This window comes from Dunckerocampus dactyliophorus, chromosome 15 (genome assembly GCF_027744805.1).
Source record: "Dunckerocampus dactyliophorus isolate RoL2022-P2 chromosome 15, RoL_Ddac_1.1, whole genome shotgun sequence".
Taxonomy (NCBI): Eukaryota; Metazoa; Chordata; class Actinopteri; order Syngnathiformes; family Syngnathidae; genus Dunckerocampus; species Dunckerocampus dactyliophorus.
The window spans coordinates 11,654,366-11,677,406 of NC_072833.1; the positions used below are offsets into that span (position 1 = coordinate 11,654,366).

The window sequence follows — 23,041 nt, forward strand, 5'->3', positions numbered from 1 at the left end:
GTTGCAGACGCTGTTTGTTTTTTTATGGGCCTGTTGCACATTGACAAATATTTAACAAAAAACAACAGCAAAAATGGAAAAAAAGAGCTAAAAAAACAGCTAGCACAAAGCAGACATGCATGTCTGTTTTTTTTCTATGCTTTAGTATGCTGTCCTGAAAAAAGTTTGGATACCCTGCTCTTCAGGCAAAAGCAATGTCCAGCAACTCGAAAATGAAGTGTTGTCAAAAACATCTGCCTTTATTATTAATGTTGGATAAGAGCAGGAATTAGGCAAAACGAGGACACTCTTGTAATGCAGTCAAAAAAATTTTGTGAGCCAGTTTTCATGCAAAAATGACTTATTTTCATTTCAAATACACATGTAAAAAAGTAAATTACCCGTGGCTCAAAAACAGCAGCTAAAAAGTAGTATTTGCAGTAGTTTGTACATAAAAGCACAATGAAAGTGCCATGTTTCAAGTATTAAGGTGTTTTGTGTTTATACAGTTAAAAAGTCACCAATAAATGTGTCTGAAAATTAAGAATTCTTTCATAAGATGACTGAATTTTGGTCATAGGTGGAGCCGTTCTTCATCAGCCTGGCGCTTTTTGACATCTCCAAGAACTGTAAAATCTCTGCCGACTTCCACGTTGACCTCAACCCGCCCTGCGTGAGGGAAATGCTGACCGACACCTCGGGTCAGCTCTCGCCTTGCTCAGACTCCGAGGGGGGAGGAGGAGGGAGAGGCAGGGGTGGTGGGGGAGGCCGGGCTTTAATGAGCGGGGACGCCGGGAGGGGGAATGGCCTGCTTGTTCTTCAAAGGGTGTCGGAGACTCTGCTGCACTTTCCTACACAGGTAAAAGCTTTGTTGTGATGCCTTACTGTAGAACAATGAATCAAAGGCCACACATTGGTTGTAAGTGCTTTTTCTGTCCTAGGCTATCTTTTCAGTAACCAACCCACATGCTGATATCTTTCTGGTGGCCCGTGTGGAGAAGGTGTTGCAGAATGGCATCACCCACTGTGCCGAGCCATACATAAAGACCTCTGATATCAACAAGGTTTTTGCTTGTTTCCCCTCAACGATAGCATACGTAATGCTCCACACTGACTGGCTTCTTCCATATCTGCCCAGACCGCACAGAAGGTCCTCAAGGCAGCCAAACAGACATGCCAACGACTTGGCCAGTACAGGATGCCTTTTGCTTGGGCTGCTAAGTGAGACATCAACAAATTGTCAAGAACAGCAAAAAGGGAGTCCGATAAGCAATGTTCCCTCACTGTGTATCGCTGCAGGCAGGTGTTTAAGGACGCTCAGGGAAGCCTCGACATGGACGGGAAGTTTTCTCCACTCTACCGGCAGGACAGCAGCAAAATCTCCACTGATGACATCCTCAAGCTGCTGGCTGACATCAGGAAGTGAGTCATGGACACTGCCCTACTATTACAGCGCTCCTGCAGATTTATGCCTCAAATTATGCCTTAAATAAATGTCTGTCTTGAATTAGACCTGAGAAGAGCAAGCTTCAGACCATCCCTGGACAGCTGAATGTCACCATTGAGTGTGTCCCGCCCGACTTCTCAAGTATGTAAACATTTCTAAACAGCCCTCCCCACACACTTTTCTTTATACTCTGACTATTTTACAACATGTCTCACTGTGCCATGCACAGACTTATCTGAAGCAGATAAGACACTCCATTGAAGTCTGCAGAGGTGGTCACACCTTTGCCTGGAATGCTGCAACATAATCTAAAAATCAGTTGTTTTGTTGTGTTCACCTATGCAACAGTAGTATGCAGGCGGTATATAAACAGGGAAGTTGTGTGCTTCAATTAAAAAGCAGACCATGCACTCACACAAAATATTTTAGATTGCATTTGCAAAAGTGCATGCCTTTGTTTTTTATGGTTTGTATGATTAAATTGGGAGAGGCCTCAACCCAAAAACTTTGTGTCCGTTCATCATAATGTGGAGTCATGAGAACCAGCAATTAAGCAGTGCTAAGACTGGCTCTGAGCTTTAGGTCATGCTTCGGAGAAGAGGTTTTCACACGAAACGGAGCTCATCTGGAAGAGAATATTCTGTAATTTCTGATCATGTCTTTTTGTTGGCATGCAAGAAACAATTCCTTGTGTAATTCAAATATAATCAACTGAAAGATGACCTGTAAGCAATGAAGAAGAAAAAAAAGAGCAATCTGCATCACTATGGCTGCGTAGCCACTTGTGGTACGGTCCTCTGGTCCGGGCGGGAGAAAACAAAACATACTTGGTGGGCACTTTGGTGTGTTTGGCTTCACGTTCACGCTGGTGTTTCTGTCATGGAACCCAGAGACTGTGCAGTAAGGAACATACGTATAAAGTAAGGACTTGATTGGGCAGATTTTGTGACATATTACGTGACAAAACTCAAACATTCCAAACCAGCATGCCATCTGCTGGGTGGAATACACAGGTTATTTTTATATTCTGTTCAGCTTAGATCTCAGCAAAAGTTTGTAAAATATACTTTTAAAGAGTGCAGTATCACAAACACACACAGAGAGGGAACAGCAAAGAGCACTTCCAACACATTTTCTGTTACATATTGGTAATTTTTGCATCCTGCATGCTGTTATTTTAACGATGGTCCGTGTCTTTGGCCTGTGTAGCATTCCCATTTGAGCCACACCAGAACTGAACCGTACCAGAGTTCACTTGCATGCAGACCGAGACCGCTTGAGAAAGGGGTCTGAGTCATCACACCATGGTTTGGATGATGCCATTCACACTTGACCAAACAATCCATACTAGCAGAGCAACTGAGTTCCATTTAGCCGAACCAAGCATGAAGTGTGAACGCACACTAACTAACTTTGCTACTTCGCTCCCCAGACACGGTGACCTCCTCTTACATTCCCGTGAAGCCCTTCGAGGAAAGCTGCGAGCGTGTGTCCGTGGAAGTGGAGGAGTTTCTCCCCGATGAGGCGAAGTACAACTACCCTTTCACTACATACAAGAACCAGCTCTACATCTACCCTCTGCAACTCAAATACGACAACCAGAAGAGCTTCACCAAGGTGTGTGGGCCTCACAATGGAGCTGTTTGCATGTTTACAAAACTATTGGTTGATAAAAGTTGCTGTTTTTCCTCTCTGGTAGGCAAGAAACATTGCAGTCTGCATACAGTTTTTGGATTCTGATGAAGAAGGTGCAACCCCTTTAAAGGTGAGATGCGTCAGAATGCAATTATTTTACACTGGGTTGCATTCGCACTTTACCCGTTCGACTTGGTTAAAAGGAACTCTGGTGCGATTGCTCTGCGAGTATGGTTTGTTCGGTCGAGCGTGAAAGCAATCATCCCAACCCTGCACTAAACAAGCAGACCGAAACTGCTTGAGAGATGGTTCTCGGTCCACCTGCAAGTGAACTCTGGTGTGGTTCGGTTCACTTGAGCTCAATGTGACGCTACACCGACCAAAGACATGGACCAATGTTAAAATATAGCAAAAACCATTCAGAAATGACAAACATGTAAGAGAAAATGCATTGGAAGTGGTGTCTCTTTGCTCTAAACTCACCCTCCATCTGTGACTACGATGCTCTTTAAAAGTATATTTTAGAAGCTTTTTTGTGAAATCTAAGATGGTAAATATAGCAGAATATAAAAATAATCTGTGTATTTAACCCATCTGATGCTATTTGGTTTGGAATATTTCAGTTACGTCACCTACTGATACAAAAACTGTCCAGTCAAGTCTTTACTTTATATATATGTTCTTTACTGCATCACCTTTGGTCCTATGACAATAGCACCAGCGTGAATGCTATGCTGACTGCACCAAAATTCCTACAAAGTTTTTAATTTTTTGGTCCAGACCCGAGTACTGAAAAACAACCTAAAATAAATATGGGTGCACTCCAATTCGGATCTTATCTTGAATTTACATCGGGAGCAAAATAAAATGCATGCTGCTGCAAGTTTGTTTTCACATGTGTTTCATGCATGTTGTGTTGATGCTAGAAGAAATGGGGGTGGGGCGGAAAAGGGAAGAAGTAAAAGCTGGTTATTATGGCTGCCGCTATAAGAAGGGAAAATGAAGGGTCAGAGTTAGTTCCTCTCCTGTTCTCCCTGCTGAAACATGTCTCAATTATTTGTACGCGAAAATAGCCATCAAAGCACAATAGGTTGCTTTTTTCCTCCAAGCAGGATGGAGGTTCTTGGACCGGAACTGCCTAAACATTCCTCGCTGATGCTTGTGATAGGATTATATGTATGCATTGATCTGATAGGAAACGCTGAACTTTCTGCTTTTATCAGGAGGTAGAGTCTATGTGAGGCTGGGCCGCATCATGTATTTAGTGTGGAACCGGGGCGCCATACGGGGGAATATGTTAGGACAATTCCAAAAAAATAGAGATGTGGTGATAAAAGGTGCCCCAAAGTGAGGTGGTCAGAGGCACATGAGTTTGATAAAAGGAAGTTTCTCTTTATCTGGGTAACCCAATGCATCCTGTGAGCCGGCATCACTCTCGTTGCTGGGAATGGTTCCAGCTCAGAGTTAATGTAATGTAGTAGTAGTAGTAGTAGTAGTAGTAGTTGCCCTATGTGTGTTTACGTACCTGTTATATGTTGTGCTGTCGTTTTTGTGTTGGCGCCACGTTTGTAGTTTGTGTTCTGTCCAGTGATTCCTCTGTTCTTTTCATGTGTGACAAGCTCTCAGTGTTGGCTTGTGCGCCTCAGAACTTGCTCAGGCTTTGCGGGCCATACACAAATTTTTTTTAAGTCAAGTAGGAGGCCACAAAATATGATCTTTGTGACCCATGGGCCGTGAGTTTGAGACCCTTGGTTTAAATTTTTTTGGACCTGGTGTGGCACAACGCTAGTATGAACACTGGAAGATACTGTAAAATAAATGGCCGCAACTGTAGCCACACCCCCACCCTCATGCTAAAACCCTGCAATCAAGCCTCCCATCTTAGTGCCCCTGTCTTTGCCCTTGGCTGTGCCGATTTTCCATGATGGTACGACCCAGCCTGTTGCAATCTAAGACATCTTATCTAATCCTCCCCCAGTCCACCACCTCTTGCACGTTCTTTGTATGGGAAAATGAAGCAGGCTGGTCCTCCTGCAGTGTGCGCGTCTAATCCCAGCTTCAGTCAATCACAGTTTCACTCAGCTGTTCATTATCGTTCCTTCATAACAGTCAGTGAAGAAAAACATGGAGAATGAATGCAAAAAGTTTATTAATGTTTGTATTTCAGCTTATCTATGGCAAACCTGGAGACTCCCTCTTCACCAACAGTGCCTATGCAGCCGTCCTGCACCACAACCAAAGTCCAGAATTCTACGATGAGGTGAGATGCATCCCCAAATAAATATTTTCATTTATTAAGCCACTGTAATGGAAATGAATATGAAGGAGCCTCAATTCTCTTGGAAATGCCGTGTAGTCACTGAAATAATCCAATTACAGTAATCTATAGCACACAGTGGAAGAGGTAAAGTCAGGATGGCAAGGCTGTGGGGGGACCATATGGTCCCCAAAGTAAATGGATTAGAATCTTAAGAGACCTCCCTGCCTCCCCAGACCTCACTTTAAGTACACTGACATGTACAAAAGCACTCAAGTCATGAGAAAAACACACAAAAATATTTATGAACGCATCAGGGAGACATGTTGCATTTGACTCAGAGTCTCATGGAGGACTTGCTCATAAGTAGTTGAGTCATGTTCTTTGTCCATGACATTCTTTTGTACTTTTGAGGGGAAAAAAAGCTGAATAATGTTATTTCCTGCAGCTGGGATAGATGCATGCCCTAGCTGGGGCTGTCGCCTTGTGGAAAAGATGTGCATTGCATTATGTGTACTCACTGAATGAGTCGCGACACCTGAAGATGCACACATGCCAGGGACTAGTAAGGAAGAGTAGCCATGGTGTTAATTCGCTAACATCAAGCTTCTCCCTGCAGGTAAAGATGGATTTGCCGGTCCACTTGCATGAAAAACACCACATCCTCTTCAGTTTTTACCACATCAGCTGTGAGTCAAGCACCAAAACCAGCAGCAAGAAGAGAGAGGGCGTAGAGTCTCTGGGTATATATTCTTAATTATTTAACACAGGCAAATAGTGGATGTATGGTATATCAATAGGTTGATGTATGTATGATGTTTTGCCTTTTGTGTCTTGTGTGGTGCCAGTGGGGTACTCATGGTTGCCTCTGCTGAAAGATGGCAGGATGCAGTCCACAGAGCTCCAGCTACCTGTAGCTGCAACCTTGCCTCCTGGATACCTCTGTCAGGACACCAGAAAGGTACTTAAGTTAATTCTATAGGATTCTGCAACAATTCTCAGAGGTCCCACAATTATGTACAGTATTGAAAGTGTGTTGTTCAAAATCTTGCCTGTAATTTTGTCATTTTAAAAGTGCACTGGCAACACCTTTTGTGTGTCTGTAGCTGTAATGCTAATGAGCTGTGTCTTAGAGTATGAGTCTCCAAGACACACTAATGTGAACTTTATCCACTTTTTACATGGGTGCTAACTATCTACTTGTCCAACATAATAGATGCCATATATCACATACAACAACGTAACTTTAAGAAGTGGGACAGGAAGATACAAATGTTAGCAACAGTGCTAACATGACACATTTTAACAGCAACATCATGCTAGGTTAGCCTATTCTCTGAATAAAAAATGATCAAACTTACAGTGCCCACATCTGTAAATGACTGACTGAACTCTAGGCTTTATATTAAGATATGCAGTGAAGCCTGCGTTTTTTTTTTAATAAAGTGGTGGCTGCCCCAAGTGGTGGCATCAAGCTAGGGCCGGAGTAGAGGTAATATCATGTCCATGAGGAGGGAGGTTTTTTCTTCATGGCGTCATGAAAAGTGTCACAACTTCAAAAGCGAGCGTTTGAGTGCCTCTTCTCTCAAAAGCGGATCAAATAAGTGAGGTAAATGAGAGATTTTACTCACGTTTACTCATAAACAGGCTCCAGAGACACATATGACTGTTAGACCATCATTTAAAAGTCACTTTGGCATAACAGGGGAACTTTCAAGATACATCCATCCATTTTCTATGCCACTTGTCCTCATTAGGGTCACAGGGGTATGCTGGAGCCTATCCTAGCTGACTTTGGGCGAGATGCAGGGTACACCCTGGACTGTTTGCCAGCCAATCGCAGGGCACATATAGACAAACAACCATTCACTCTCACATTCATACATTTGGGCAATTTAGAGTCTCCACTTAACCTAACATGCATATTTTTGGAGGAAACTGGAGTACCCGAAGAAAACCCACGCACGCACCGGGAGAACACACAAACTCCACACGGAGATGCCCAAATGGAGATTCGAATCCAGATTGTCCCGGGGCCAACATGCTAACCACTAGGCCACTGTGCGGTCGTGAGCAGAATGTCATCATGAGAATTACACTTTTGGTCTTCTTGTCACATTTGCACAGTCGCAGCCGGATATCAAGTGGGTGGAAAATGCAAAGCCACTGTTCAAAATGAGAAGCCGTGTTGCATCAACAATATATGCTCAGGTGAAATGATCAGTTCTTCATAGCATTAGTCATAGACTCACCTATTTGCATGGCAACTCAAGTTGAGTGTGGTTTCCTCCACAGGACCTACATCTCCACAAGTTCTTCCTGCATTGTCAACTCATGAGGACCACATCAGAAGACAACCAGGCAGAGCTCATTAAATACCTGAAGGTCAGACACTTCGGGATCATGTGCTCAATGGTACATTACAAATGACTGTATCATCTGATCATCCCTCTAACCTTAGTGCCTGCATGCCATGGAGACGCACGTCATGGTCAACTTCCTGCCCATGGTACTGATGCAGCTGTTTGAGGTGCTCTCAGCAGCCACCAAGGAAGCCCAGCAGATTGCAGTCAACTCTCTTCGGTCAGTCAGTCGATCATTTGTGTGAATTATGTTTTCATTTAATAGTGATGAGTGTATTCTGTGTCCATGCAGTGTTGTCATACATGTAGTCTCTAGATGTCATGAGGAAGGGCTGGAAAACTACCTGCGTTCTTTTGTCAAGGTATCTGGCTTACCACCAGCTTCTATTTCCCACAAACAATAAACACCCATTATGTATTTTTGTCTCGCTCTCTCTCTTCTCAGTACGTGTTTGTGTACAACAAGCCTACGTCTGGAAACGCTGCGTACACCCACGAGGTGCTAGCTACGGCGGTCACAGCCATTCTCAAGCAGACGGCAGATTTCAACACGAGCAACAAGCTGCTCAAGGTGCCTGTTGTAGTACTAACAGTGAACAGCGGGTGGAACATACGCCAATAAGAGCTTTCAGCACAGCCTCTACATTCATTGATTCATTTTCTATACCGCATGTCCTCATCAAAGTCACAGGTGAGCTGGAACCTATCCCAGTTGACTCTTGACCAAGAGGCGGGGTTCACACTGGACTGGTTCACCAGTCAATCACAGGACACATATAAACTCTCATTCACACCTATGGATAATTGACAGCAGGGGTCGCCAATCCGTCGATCGTGAGCTACTACTTGTAGTTGATTTTTGGGACTTTGGCGGTCCATCTCGACTGATCTCTTGAAAAAAATGTATTATCAAAGCAGTGCCCTCACCTCCCGGAGAGCGACCAACAGGCACGCATTTTGTCCACTGAACTCGCCTGTACGCCTCGCCGCTGCCCAGTCCCCAAAATCCGGCCGGAGGTACACTTGTACACCGTCTCGCCTCATACATCGACTCGCCACCTCGCGCTAGCAAAAAGGTTGAGCGACAGAGGGAGCGAGTGACAGCGCGCTGCAGTGATGTGCTTGTGCACACAACAGTAATTATTGCATGTCAGTAGGGCTCAAAGTCTGCCTTTGCTACCTTTTAAAGTTAAGGGCACAAATACAACTCTATAGATGTGCACCTCCAAAAATTCTTTGAGCCGCGACGACACTGCTTGTTAAGGGCTGACTGTTGTAGGGCATTGACCGGCCCCTCTCTCATCAATCTGTATCGCTCGTCCACTACACTGAGCCAAAAAGCCAGGGATCTTGGGGTCAAAAAGGTTGGTGACAGATTTTGAGTCTGCAATGAACCTTACATGCATGAAGCCAGAGTACCTGGAGAAAACCCATGCAAGCACAAAGAGAACAGGCAAACTCCACACTCAAATGCCTCAGCAGAGATTCAAATCCTTGATCTCCTGATTGTGACACTGACCGCTAATAGGCCACCATGCGGCCCATGTTTTAGACTGACGATTTACAGCAGTATTTGATTTGTGTGCAACTTTGTTTTTATATTATTTTTAATGACTAGGTACTCTTGTATATGATGTTGCTTGTATAAGTTGTTTCCCGGTTGCATTTACATTGAACATCTTTTTCTGTAGTACTCATGGTTCTTCTTTGAAACAATGGCGAAATCTATGGCCCAGTACCTGCAAGAGGAAAACCGCATGAAGGTTTGTGTTCAGTAATTCCAAATGCAGTTGCATGTCATTTGTGCACTTCTCATCACAAATCTCATCACAGATGCCGAGGGCCCAGCGCTTCCCGGACATGTTCTACCAGGCTCTGCAGTCACTGGTACTCTCCATCATGCCTCACATCACCGTTCGCCACATGGAGATCCCCGAGGAAGCACGCTGCATCAACCTGAGCTTGGCCAATTTCATCAAGGTGAGCAGGCCAATTGCACTTGGAAGCAACCTGCAGCTTTACTTATCTGATGCTCTCCTTCCTCCTCCGTTAGAGGTGCCTGACTTTCATGAACAGGGGGTTTGCTTTTACCCTCATCAACCACTACATGTGCCACTTCACTCTCAAAGATCCAAAGGTGCACTTGCAGACAAACAGATTAATGTATTCTTTCAGAGTGCACTCATACATGCCTGTCGCCCACAGGTCCTGACCGAAATGAAGTTTGACTTCCTGATGGTGGTGTGCAACCACGAGCATTTCATCCCCCTGAACCTGCCCATGGCATTTGGGCGCACCAAGCTGCAGAGGGTGCAAGGTGAACTAGCTGCTGGATATGCAAACCCCTTCTAATGACCCTCCACAGCACCCTGTCTCCTCCCTTTTTTTGCATCCCCCACACTGATCCTCTCTTAACAATTCAACTGGCCACTTCACTAGGAATGTGTGTACAATCCATTGCAATAAAAAGTTTTGTATGAATTTGCATTCGATTGCACATGCGGTCCACATGATGAAGACAGGGTGTAGTCACAATCGTAGTGTTGACATGTAATGTAAATGCTGCATGCATCGTTTCACCCGCAGTTACTTTATTTGTACTCCCCTCCCCTTTTTGCCTGTGGTCAGATTTTATTCCGTATGCGACGGAGCTTTTTGGCCCTGTAGGTAGGTGACGCTCATGGCACCATCCGTCACTCCCGGCGCCTCCTCCTGCCCTCTGCGCCTGCACTCTCCCGCCGCCCCCACTGCCTTCCATTAACCACCTCGTCCAGTGCACGGCGCTATTGCTCAAGTTAACGCTTGCGTGTTGCAGAGGAGAGGAGCCTTGCTTCTGTGGGAATCGACTCATAGTCTCAATGAGTAATTGACTCTATTCATGAGTTCAGGCTCTTTCTTCTACACCTGTCTTTCTCTCTCTTTTGTATGTCACTATCATTAGAGATGATGATTGCCAGTGGTACCTTCTCAGGATGCGCTGCCTGTTTGGATATTAACATAACATTATTTGGTGGCATTGCACACAGTCGCTTCTCTTTGATTTCTGCTCATTTATTACTGTTTACTGTTTGTATCCAGCACAAATGTAGAAAATTATACATTTCCTGCATGAGGAAATATATAATGAACCCTCCCCCGTTGTTCTTCTTTCTTTTGTATGAGGAAACAACCATATAAGTCAATTTCACAGTAGTAGTTAGTTTAGCGAAATCATGTAAGCAAAATTATTTGCATCATGGGAGCCATATCATTTCAAATGAATTAAGTAAAATTGACTTAGTAAGTCAAATTATTGGATAATGGTATTGGACCCAATCTTGGATTTGAATGAGTGACAAAGAAAAAATTTTTCACCTTGTCAACATATCAATTTAGTACTATTGTACTCTGTACTTGACAATGTTGTGGCACTTCCTGTTTTTGCCTGAACACAGAGCAGAGTCTGGAGTTCAGCTTGACTGAGGAATACTGCCGCAACCACTTCCTGGTAGGCCTGCTGCTCCGAGAAGTGGCGGCGACCCTGCAGCAGGGGCCCGAGGTCCGGCAACTTGCCGTGAGTGTGCTCAAGAACCTGCTGATTAAACACGCCATGGATGACCGCTACACGGCCTTCAAGGTGGGCAACATGGACCTCAGCCCAATGATCACACTGTTTGCTAAAATACAATCCTCATTTTGTTGATTGCATACTTTAATGATGAGTTAAATGATGCGTTGAATTGAAATCGGCAAAGGTTGGCATACAAGTACAAGCCTGCTAATGCTAAGTTGCTATCTGTTGTTCTAGAACCAGCAGGCCAGGATCTGTTTGCTCTATCTCCCTCTATTTGAGCTGCTTTACCAAAACCTGAAGCAGCTGTCCGCCCAGCCATACATCTCCAGCCCCGGACTGGCCCTCAATGTGAGTCCCTGGTGGCCCTCTCTTAATCCCAAAACCATATTTATTGTTTATTTGAGCAAAAACTTAACCTTTTTGCTTGCAGGGCTCCAGAGATGACCTTATATCAAACAGTTCTTCAGACAGCAGGAGAATCAGCACTGCCATAGAGCGAGATCACGGTGAGTCAAGGGACACAAGTGTCTCAGAAACACCAATTAGCCACTCAAGGGACAGGTTTAAATGATAAAAATGATTATTCAGAGGGCGTAGCTGATCAAAGTGCTGGAACCAAACGCATGATTGACTCGTTGCATCCAGGTCCGCCCGCCCTTAACGGCCATGTGAGGAGGGATGACTCCAGAGGCTCTCTGTTTATGGATCCTGGGACGCCAGATAGCATTGAGGTGTGGCCTTTTTAATAGCTGTCCTACACAACGTTGCCCTGGTGACATCTGCCCTATGTTTACTCATGCTTTGAATAGGCTGTTTTACAGTGGTTAAAAATTAATCAAAGGAGACATACACTGTCTTTATGAATATATTTTGCATCCTAGCTTCTGTTTTGAGCACAGATTAATGATTACCGATACAATTTTGTTTTATTGACATACTTATTTACAGTGGGGAAAATAAGTATTTACTCCCCTGCTGATTTTGTAAGCTTACTCGTTTACAAAAATACAAACAGTCCAGACTTTTTATGGTAGGTTTACAGAATCTAAAAAAATAATTCAAAAATGTGTGCATATTTCATTAATTCATAAATATTTCTGTTCGTATCTTTGTAATGGAGTGAACTTACAAAATCATTAGGGGATGAAATACTTATTTTCCCCCCTGTTTATGCTGACAATGCAAAACAAAACACTGCCTTGCTGTATTAATTCCTCCATATGCACAAGGTTCACAAAAATGAATGAATACATTTAAAACTGCAGCATCAGCCTACATTTTTTGCGGCTGCAGAGACGTGGTTCCACCATGAGCAGCAGTCCCGGGGCCTCCGTCGGGCGTCTGGGCCCCTACGAGATCAGGGGCCTCCTGTTTGCCTTCCTGCACGTGGCAAAGACTTTGTCAGAGGGTGGGTGTGGGGCGACACTGCATTGCACAAGCCTTCTTCTGGAAATTAGAATTATAATATATATAGAAAATAAACTGCTCTTTGTCCACAGATACTCTAATGGCCTACTGGAACAAACTCAGCCCTCAAGACATCATGAACTTCCTCAATTTGCTTGAGTGAGAAGCCTTAATGTGACGTTAACTATGAGAGGGAACATGAAGAACAAAACTTTTTATTATTTGCATAAGCAAGCTTCCTTCAATCGCTTTCTGTTTGATTCCAGGACCTGTCTGGTTCAATTTCGTTACGTTGGAAAGAGGAACATCAGCCGGTGAGATATCACACTTTTCTTTCTCTGAAATTTGAATAATAATGTTATTGTTTTTTTTAGGAGTCAGGAGACATGCATGTCCAAGCTGTTCTTGTCTGACAGGAAGTCGCAGACAATGCCGGCCATGCGCTGCAACCGTGCAAGCGGTCTTCATACCAAAATAAACCAGTTTAACACCATGGAGGCCTCGCTCACTCTCAACATAGGTGTGGCACACGGTTTATTTCATTTGGACTCATGGACTAGTACAGGCAGTTTGAAGTGCACATTCAATCATGTTTGCGTGACACATCAATGACAGGTGCTTCACCTCAAAAACCAACAAAACAGAACTGAACTGTTTGGAGACACCTGACACATTGATGTCTACATACTAACACAATGAAGCTGACCTATAAATGGTGTACAATTACACAATCTGGATGTTTGATGCAGGGACGGGGCCGTCTGAAGCAGAAATTCATCATCAGGCTGTGCTTGAGGGTAACATCTCCACTGAGGTTTGCCTAAGTGTTCTGGATGTCCTTTCACTTTTCACCCAGTATTTTAAGGTGAGCGCACATTCATTAGCAAGGGGTATCCATGTAACTACTCTGTTTATTCCGGGTTTAACGTTACGCCAACATACTGTAAAACCGCTGAGCTTTTGTATAACCAGCTTTCATGATGTTTTTAAATTCAACATAAAAAACTGCTTGCAGGTAATTCCCCAATAAATACAAGTCTCAAATAAAACATATATAATAGTGTACAATGTTTCTTTTTTAAGAAAGTTCAATGACAAGCAGACAAGTGCAACAGTAAGCAACTGATTAAGTTGTTTGTTTACGTGTTTCAACGGGAAGACCAAGAGTTCCTGAACAAGAGCCTTTAACGACAGAAGAGGTTATTCAACCTCTGGCATTGCTAGCCAAAGGCACTGTATAGTATTGGATGTTTCCCGACTAGATGCATGACTAAGGGCAGTTAAGCTCAATGTACGTACCAAATGCGCCATACCGTTACACCGCTCATGTTTATGGTATATTTTGGTATGTGCCCTTTTCAGACCCAGCTGCTGGACAGTGACGGTCACAACCCAATGATGAGGAAGGTGTTTGACGTGTACCTGACCTTCCTCAAAGTGAGCCAATCAGAAGCCGCTTTCAGGCATGTATTTGCTGCCCTGCGAGCATTCATGAACAAGGTTGGCTAAAGCACACAGACGGGTCCAAGCAGGGTTGTAGAAATTATGAAATTGGAGTCTAACACACTAATGTGACGCCTCGGCAGTTCCCTTCAGTGTTGTTCAAAGGTCGTGTGACCCTTTGTGAGCTTCTGTGCTGCGAGGTGCTCAAGTGCTGCGTCTCCAAGATGGCGTCCCTGAGGGCCGAGGCCTCTGCGCTGCTCTACCTGCTCATGAGGAACAACTACGAGTACACCAAAAGGAAGACCTTCCTGCGCACACACCTTCAGGTAGAGCCCAAGCTGGCATAGCCTTGCAAGAGTTTAACATACACTTCCTCAACAGATCATCATAGCTGTTAGCCAGCTGATCTCCGACGTGGCGCTCAGCGGTAGCTCTCGCTTCCAGGAGTCGCTCTCAATCATCAACAACTTTGCAAACAGCGACAAGGCAATGAAGGTAACGTTAGCAAACTGTCGTCTTGCTTCACTGTTTGTTAGCAAGTAAGCACATTCAAGAGGTGGCTTTAAATTTAGTCCACAGTGTTCCCCTCGGAAGTAAAGGGTCTAACGAAGCGCATCCGCACGGTGCTGATGGCCACGGCCCAGATGAGGGAGCACGAGAAAGACCCGGAAATGTTGCTAGACCTGCAATACAGCCTGGCCCGGTCCTATGCTAGCACTCCCGAGCTGAGACGGACTTGGTTGGACAGCATGGCCCGCACACACCTCAAGAATAATGACCTCTCAGAGGTACAAACATCACCTCAGTATTTCATTATTGGGCGATGCTAGCTTGAATACAACCCCAGCAATATTCTGCAGGAGGGGTGTAATGGTACATGAATTCGTAATCAGATTTTTTGGTACGGAACAAAGGCGTACCACATTCAGTGAAGGCAGGAAGTATAACTGCTCGTAGTCACGCGTCTACTTGGTAAATAAATACAGTACAGTGGCAGGAGGGACGTGCAGGCAGGGGAGGCAGAGCCTACACAATGACTTTCTACAGCCTGTGTAATGCATTTATTGTCAGTGTGTCAGTTTAACATCAATGAGTAGGACTTTGGTCTGATGACTTGAAAATACTTCGGATTTTCATTGAGTGTATTGAGTGTCCATTCAAAGTATTAAACTAACGTGGCCGTTATGTCATTTCTAGCAAGACACCATATTTTCCCACAGAATCTGCCTCATTGAATACATCTATTAAAGTCCAATCAGGTTTAAGAACAAACAACGAGGGTGTGGCTTACATTTCTGTTAGCTCCAGACTGCTCGAGAGCTATAATGATTAACACCGAGATGTATCATCATGCTACAGAGGAGAATTTAATTTGCATTTGCAAACTACGGGGTCATGGTATTTTATTAGGTAAACACTTAACAGTACTTAGGGTTTGTAAGGACTCTAAAATTTCAAACCTATGGCTCTGACTTGCACGTCTTTACTTAAGACTTGACTTAGGATTAAAGACTTGAGACTTACTTGAGACTTGCAAAACACTAACCTCTGCTAATTGGATAGTAAAATACATAGAAATGTCATGCGGGAGGTACCAATGCATCTTGAAGGGGTCAGGCATGCGTGAGCTGGAAGGTACTTTTCACTGCAGTTCTTCCATAGAGGAAAAGCCAAGTTTTTTTTTTTTTGTTTGTCTTTTTTTTTTTACATCTGCAGCACTAACTAGCAGAAATGTTTAATGCATTCAAGATACAGTATTTTTAAACTCTGCTGAATGAATGCATGCAGTTAACTGCCAAGATGGAGAATAATATACCCTAGCTCACCAGGAAGTGATCAGACTTTGCAGGAAAGTATCAGAACATTTTGTGGAGAAGTTTTCTTCAAACAGTTTGCATTTTTTCATTTTAAAAGCTAAGCAATTTCATGTTTTACATTTTGTTCCCTTATTGTACCCAAAAAGAATTTAACTGTGACATTGCAAGCGAGGTATGGGCCGAATCGTAAGTATGGCATTCCGTTCCACCCCATTCTTCAGTAATGTTTGAATATTTAACTCTATATTGCTCTTTTTGTTTGCATTCCTGCTCATGTAATTGTCATTGTTTATCATTTCTACAGGCGGCGATGTGCTATGTTCATGTGGCTGCGCTGGTTGCGGAGTACCTGCACCGGAAAAGTAAGATTCCACTGTTTCCACTCACACCAAAAGCAGCAGATTCAAATTGTTAGAAACACAATAACACACACACAATAAACTTGGACAGCTTAATTTTCAAATGTCATAGTAGTTGACACAAAGACTAAATTGAGTCTAGCTACCAGGGCCAACAAACAAGCAGAATGAAGCAAAAGCCTGACACTAGACTCACAACCGGACACAGGTGGGACAGGTGAGGGCTGCACTGATTGGCTGGGGTGGCAGCTGACGCTCATAACGACCTCTGGGAGACACGTTCACACAAAAAATCTTTTTTTAAAAATCCCAAACAAATCCCTGATTCTTTCTCTGCTCAGAGTTGTTCCCCAGCGGGCTTGCTGCCTTCAAAAAGATCACGCTGAACATTGAGGAGGAGGCCGCCATGAAGGAAGACACGGGGATGCAAGATATTTACTACACCGAGGTTCTTGCACAAAGCATCCGACCATCATTGAATACGGCAATAAAATAAATCAAATTTCCCTTTTCCTGCTCCTCGTTAGGAAGTCCTGGTGGAGCACCTGGAGGTGTGCGTGGAAGCTCTGTGGAAAGCTGAGCGCTATGAGCTCATCACTCACATCGCCAAACTGGTGATCCCGTGTTATGAGAAGCGTCATGATTATGAGGTACCAGAGCTCGGATGTTATGCTTGTATCATCATACTGTGTACTACAGTGGTACCTCCTTAAGGAGGTTGTCGACAACCTGTCTATGTGGACCAGCTCATCAAGTCCTGGTCGACCATGTTCTTGTGACTAAAAAGTGCGGCTTTAGACCATGTCAGTTTTCACTCTACTATTGATACTGCTTTGTTGTCTTATGCCATCATTCTGTCCTTGATGTGGGTATTGGCAATTTTATATTCTGCTTGCCTTGCAGAAATTGAGCCGACTGTATGACACGCTGCACAGAGCCTACAACAAGATCATGGAGGTGATCCAATCAGGTCGCAGGCTGCTCGGAACCTACTTCAGAGTTGCCTTTTATGGACAGGTAGATTTTGTTATTGTTTTTGTTACTGTCTTATTGTAATGTAAAACATGATATCAGATACTTCTTTCTCTTATTTTGCACCAAGTTAAAATTCCTTACAATACTGCAAGCACTTAAGCAAGATTGAGCAATATTTTAAGCAAGGCAAACACAAAAAGCAGAAGAAAGTTGTGTCTTACCTCTGAATGACCTTCACTCCTGCGCTTTTTATTTCATCACCTTGGGCCCTCCTGGACAGCTGTGGTCTTCACATCTCTATCGACCCATTAAAAGCTGTTTTTATCATATTTGACTGGAACCTGAATGTATATACTGTAGATGCTTGTTTTCGAGTAATACTTATTGTTCAATAAATTGTTTTTCCTGAAAAATAACAAATTAACAAAATTCTGGGCCGGGATTGAAGCTGCCTATGCCTTTAAAATGTAGCAGCTGTACCATTACACCACAAGGAACTGATAGATGAGTAGGTGAATTCTGCTGTCTGCTGTCAATCATTGTGCCAACGAGCGCAGAGTACCTGTCTCATTTTTTTCCTGTCCTGCCTCGGGCTGACTTGGTGCTCTATGCCTCACAGCAGAGATGTACATCCTTTGTGCATTTGCACTGCACAAAATGGAGCCTCTCATGAGGCCCTACGCACAGCGCGTGTTCTGCATGTAGGGAAGGGCAGCTCTGTCTACAAACAAAAAGTGGAAATCTAAGAGATTAAATTGCTCAAATCAAAATCAAGTGTTTTGTTTTTCACCAAAAAGATCTTTTTCATGTTCTGTTGGCAGATTATTTTGCATATTTTAAGTAATACACAGGGTGGGTGTAAAGTAATTCACTAATTGACATTAAATACAGAATATGTTACTCGGAAAAAGCAGATTTTAGCAGTATTATTTAAAATTCAATATTTGATGAAAATCTTTTGGGATGGAGGGCCAGGTTGTCGTATTCACCCTTCAAGTTCTTCCGTCTTTGGTTTGGTTTTACAGACTTCATCCTCAAAGAAAGAGATCACAAAGCCCCACTTATGTTAGTAGTATTTTATATTAGGGAGTTACTTTTTTGGATTTTTGTGGTGTACAAGTGAGTGAGTGTGTGTTTTGTGCAGGGCTTCTTCGAGGAGGAGGATGGGAAGGAGTACATTTACAAGGAGCCCAAACTCACCGGTCTGTCCGAAATCTCCCAGCGACTTTTGACGCTCTACGGGGAAAAGTTCGGGCCTGAAAATGTCAAGATCATTCAAGACTCAAACAAGGTGCGTTCTGTAGTTTCAGAATTCATTAATTTCAATGTCATAATGACAAGTCATGTTGCTCTTGTGGCCCACAGGTCAACTCCAAAGACCTGGACCCCAAGTTTGCCTACATGCAGGTGACCTTCGTCAAGCCCTACTTTGAGGAGAAGGAGGCGCCGGAGAAAAAGACGGACTTTGAGAAGTGTCATAACATCAACCGCTTTGTGTTTGAGACGCCGTACACGCTGACGGGCAAGAAGCATGGTGGCGTGGAGGAGCAGTGCAAGAGGAAGACCGTGCTCACAAGTACTAACTTTTGAGTTGTAAAGTTCAAGTGATGACCGAGTGCTTTCCCTGACGTCATTTCCTCCCTCTTGGCCAGGTCTCCCTTGTAAAGGAGATCTTTGATCTCAATGGGACTAACCTGGTTAAATAAATGCTTAATAAAAAAAATTCAGGCTGCGTGACACTTGTGGTTCAGTCCTCTGATCCAGACCATAAGTTAAAAAAAGATACAGTTCCTGGTGTGCACTTCGGAGCAGTCCTGCTTAGCGTTCACCCTGGTATTTTTGTCATGGGATCAAGGACTGCATAGTAAAGAACATAATAATAGAATAAGGGCTTCATTTGGCAGCTTCCATGACATATTACCTGACACAACTCAAATATTCCAAACCAAAATGCCGTCTGCTGGGTTGAATATCGAGGTTATTTTTATATTCTGCTGTATTTACCAGCTTATATTTCACAAAAAGCTTCTAAAATATACTTTTAAATAGTTGTGACACACAGAGGAAGAGAGCAGAGTAGAAAGACAGTGCTTCCAACACATTTTCTCTTACATAATTGCCATTTCTGCATGCTGTCATTTTGACACTGGTCTGTGTCTTTGGTCCGTATAGGATTCACATGTGTACCTGTAATTCAAGTGAACCACACCGCACCAGAATTCACTTGCCAGCGGACTGAGACCCATGTCACATGCGGCCTCGGTTTATACTTGTTTGGTGCACACCAGGGTTTGGTTTGATTGTTCACAAACAGAGCGTACTAGCAGAGCAAACGCATCAGAGTTCCTTTTAACCAAGTATAAGAAGTGTGGAAGCAGCTGAAATGCACGGTCTTGTGGCTGTGTTTTAATTTGAGCACTTCCATATTTAAAATTCAATAAGTGTACTATGTACATTGTAGTACTTAGTTCCTTGTGGTGACAGTGTGATGCTGTCCGAAATCGATGACTGTTGCGCACTTACTGGAAATTATGATTCCAATATCTACCCGCTTCCTCTTCTCTCCTTTGTAATTGGTGAATTACGACCACTCGAGTCAGTCCCTTCCCTCCTGCTAAATAGCTAAGACGGTGACGATTTAAGTTGGCTGCGGTCCGTCGCTGCACATTTACCATGTGGGGTGTGTTAAGTGCAACATTTGAGTACTGACAGTGCACTCAAAATGCTAATTGCAAGTATGGAAGAAGCTGAAACACAGCCTTTGTATGAGTGCATAATTGGGCAACCATTAGTCTCCAAATTCAATTATATCAGACCAGCAGCTGAGTTGTTTTCCTTCTTCCTTGCCGTCTGTGTTTACTGCATATTTAGTGTAAATGTTTGTTGTGTAATGAGATCAAATATACAAAACAAATGATGCCTTTGCGAATAAGACACATTTTGAGAAGTATCTTTATTATTGTTGCAGTGTTTGTTGTTGCTTGTGTTGCAATGCTAATGCTTTTCTCATGGTTTGCCTCCCCTTCAGCGGCCAACACCTTCCCTTATGTGAAGAAGCGAGTGGAGGTGGTCGCGGAGAAGCAAGTGGACCTCCGGCCGGTGGACGTGGCCATTGACGAGATGAGGTCCCGCACGGCTGAGCTGCTCAAGCTGTGCTCCAGCGCCGAGGTGGACATGATCCAGCTGCAGCTCAAACTGCAGGGTTGCGTTTCTGTGCAGGTGCGGGATCTTGGAGCATGATGATGATGATGATGATGATGATGACCTTGAAGGACCTGGATGGTGTTCAGATGTGACGATTGTTACAGGTGAACGCTGGCCCCATGGCCTACGCCAGAGCCTTCCTACATGACAGCAAGTCCAACCAGGCTGGGGGCAAGAAAGTGAAAGAGCTTAAAGATATTTTCAGGCAAGCTTTGTTCATTCGTATGTCGAACATATTCCCTTACTAACCCAGTCTGTATATTTAGTCACTGATGGTCCATCTGATTAATTTTCTTCTTCCTCTATTAACTACAAATATCACATCTATCATATCAAATATTATCCAGTTTGAAAAAAAATTCCAAGTATCAGATCAGGCTATAATTTGTTGTGCTTGTGTCAGATCTTTTGTTTTGTTCCTTTGAGCCACTAAGAAACGTTCTATTTCAACCTTCTCACAGACGTTTTGTGGAGTCGTGCAGCATGGCTCTGGATATCAACGAGCGTCTCATCAAAGAGGACCAGTTTGAGTACCACGAGGGCCTCAAGGCCAATTTCAAAGACATGGTGAAGGAGCTCTCTGACATCATCCATGAGCAGGTAAACAGGACTCGGGCCTTATGTTTTCTCATTATGACCACCACAAGGTTCTGGTCTGGCTGGAGTTTGACAATATCAGTATGTCATCCATGGTCGTCAGTGTAGAACCATGCAATAGCCGTTAAATGTTCAGCAAGAGATATTTAGCAACACTGAAGATGAGACTCGGACAAATAACTTCCTGTGAGCTTCTCACGCTTTCTGAGGTCATCAGCTTGTCACTCCCAAGCTTGTGTTTGTGTGCCTTTGCAATGATTTGGCGTGAAAGAGTGCGCCATTGCTGCATCCTCTGATCTGTTCACACTAACTGCTGACGTTCTCTTCTTCCCAATTGTGCTGTCCCTCAGCTTTAAAGGAGAACAGGTAACATTGCCATTCACAGATCCTACCAACTAAAATCAAATGTGGCCTTGATGCTGGAATTTAGACCGGGAACATGCTGTTTTGTGTGTCTGCATCTTGAATGTTAATGAGCTGTGTGTGTGCGTGTGTGTGTCTATGCCTGACAGTGTGTGTGGCAGTTGTGCACTTTATCAACTTTTTACGTATACGCTGCAACTCTGCACTTGTCCAACATAATAGATGCCATATATCACATATGAGACCGTAACGTTAAAGAGTGTGACAGGAGGACAAACGTTAGAAACACTTGCAAAGCTATGTGAGCTACAGTGCTAACATACTCACATGCTAGGTGAGCCGCTGTTTGCTGAAGAAAAACATGATCAAATGTACATCTCCTGCAATATTTTAAGAAAACTACAAGGACAAAATATAGGTAGGACTAGACAAACAAGACTTTTTGGGTACCTCTTCTCTCAAAAGCAGACTTTTGCATACCAGTGGACCTTTTAAAATGCAACTATATAAAGCAGCTGAATGACATTCATACACTGACCTCACAACCAAATGTGAGACATCATCATATAGCATTTGCATGCTCGTCAAACTGCTTCTTTACAGTGACGTCCCGGTGCCTGACACCATCATGCTTTTATTATTCTACAATATAATTGTTTAATAGTAGCTGTTTACAGTCTCCCTGTGCGTTAGCAGCATGAATACAACTTGCTTTTTTTCTTTCTTGTGAGATGAGAGAGCTTCTTTTTTGCCTCAGATCTACCAGGAGGGTATGATGCGCTCGCTCCTGCAAAACTCCCTCCACGTGTTCCATGCTATCAGCGGGACCTGCTGACCTCGGCTGACTGTTACCCCTTCATGATATTCCACCACCCTTAAGTGTCGCAGCTCTCCTCCCTCTGTGCCCACTTTCTGCCTGCCTGCCAAGACGAGGACGCCATCAGGTTGCATTTCTACTGGATGTGCAGCTGAAGAATGTAATGCAGCATAAGTCATGCTGATATGCACTGCACTTTTTAAATTTTGTTTTTTTTCCTAGGCGACAAATTGCAGGACTGACTCATGTTGCCCTCAAGGGATATTAAAGCCATTATGCCGCCCCGCTATCACCCTTCACATCTATGCAGGATACCTCCTGATGAATGCTCGCATGTTCCCACTGCTATTAAACAAAGGCTAAAAGGAAAACAGCCAGCAACTAAAACACATGAGTCACGTTTAAAGAGCGTCAAGCAGCTTCATGTGTAAACAGGCACTCAAGGCAGAGCCTGTGTTGCATCTGGAATGTTGCTAAGCAAACAATGGCAGCCTAATGACACATGCCTTGGTTCCCTCACTTGCAATTGATAGTCTTTCACAAGTGCTACACTGAAAATGTGCATAATGTACATATCGTGTCACTGTGCTGTACATTTTATTCCATGTTAATGTTTGTAAGTACTGTGTGTATGTAATATGGTCACATGTTGCACTCTGGAACCTCATTTTTTTAATTATTGCATACAGGAGTGCAGTTCCTTGTTAAAATCATTAGATAGCTTTTTTTCCTAATAAATGACAGTATCAATTCAAGCTTCCTTCCTTGGACAACATATGATTCTCTGGCAACTACTGATTTTTCAAACGAATGTTGAGCTGCACC

General features: G+C 43.6%; 1 protein-coding gene across 3 annotated transcripts in view; it reads left to right on the forward strand.

The window, feature by feature from the left end:
• dock11 (dedicator of cytokinesis 11) overlaps positions 1-22,960 on the forward strand; it is a 32,530-nt gene extending 9,570 nt beyond the window's left edge. The window contains exons 12-55 of one of the 3 annotated variants that reach the window (XM_054752742.1): positions 560-838; positions 921-1,043; positions 1,118-1,200; positions 1,279-1,401; positions 1,491-1,567; positions 2,859-3,043; positions 3,126-3,191; positions 5,229-5,321; positions 5,938-6,061; positions 6,167-6,279; positions 7,446-7,529; positions 7,614-7,703; positions 7,780-7,901; positions 7,974-8,043; positions 8,127-8,252; positions 9,373-9,444; positions 9,515-9,661; positions 9,735-9,818; positions 9,887-9,998; positions 10,310-10,348; positions 11,116-11,297; positions 11,469-11,582; positions 11,665-11,740; positions 11,880-11,965; positions 12,528-12,642; positions 12,734-12,800; positions 12,908-12,955; positions 13,016-13,161; positions 13,391-13,506; positions 14,004-14,141; positions 14,228-14,410; positions 14,466-14,579; positions 14,657-14,872; positions 16,206-16,263; positions 16,602-16,708; positions 16,788-16,910; positions 17,164-17,277; positions 18,380-18,526; positions 18,601-18,811; positions 20,264-20,454; positions 20,544-20,644; positions 20,901-21,039; positions 21,387-21,402; positions 22,157-22,960. In XM_054752742.1, the coding sequence (XP_054608717.1) occupies positions 560-838; positions 921-1,043; positions 1,118-1,200; positions 1,279-1,401; positions 1,491-1,567; positions 2,859-3,043; positions 3,126-3,191; positions 5,229-5,321; positions 5,938-6,061; positions 6,167-6,279; positions 7,446-7,529; positions 7,614-7,703; positions 7,780-7,901; positions 7,974-8,043; positions 8,127-8,252; positions 9,373-9,444; positions 9,515-9,661; positions 9,735-9,818; positions 9,887-9,998; positions 10,310-10,348; positions 11,116-11,297; positions 11,469-11,582; positions 11,665-11,740; positions 11,880-11,965; positions 12,528-12,642; positions 12,734-12,800; positions 12,908-12,955; positions 13,016-13,161; positions 13,391-13,506; positions 14,004-14,141; positions 14,228-14,410; positions 14,466-14,579; positions 14,657-14,872; positions 16,206-16,263; positions 16,602-16,708; positions 16,788-16,910; positions 17,164-17,277; positions 18,380-18,526; positions 18,601-18,811; positions 20,264-20,454; positions 20,544-20,644; positions 20,901-21,039; positions 21,387-21,392 (5,010 nt within the window). In that variant the 3' untranslated portion in view covers positions 21,393-21,402; positions 22,157-22,960. The remainder of the gene's footprint in view (positions 1-559; positions 839-920; positions 1,044-1,117; positions 1,201-1,278; positions 1,402-1,490; positions 1,568-2,858; positions 3,044-3,125; positions 3,192-5,228; positions 5,322-5,937; positions 6,062-6,166; positions 6,280-7,445; positions 7,530-7,613; positions 7,704-7,779; positions 7,902-7,973; positions 8,044-8,126; positions 8,253-9,372; positions 9,445-9,514; positions 9,662-9,734; positions 9,819-9,886; positions 9,999-10,309; positions 10,349-11,115; positions 11,298-11,468; positions 11,583-11,664; positions 11,741-11,879; positions 11,966-12,527; positions 12,643-12,733; positions 12,801-12,907; positions 12,956-13,015; positions 13,162-13,390; positions 13,507-14,003; positions 14,142-14,227; positions 14,411-14,465; positions 14,580-14,656; positions 14,873-16,205; positions 16,264-16,601; positions 16,709-16,787; positions 16,911-17,163; positions 17,278-18,379; positions 18,527-18,600; positions 18,812-20,263; positions 20,455-20,543; positions 20,645-20,900; positions 21,040-21,386; positions 21,403-22,156) is intronic. The other 2 variants (XM_054752741.1, XM_054752743.1) reach the window with 2 other exon arrangements.
• Positions 22,961-23,041: the final 81 nt, after the last annotated feature.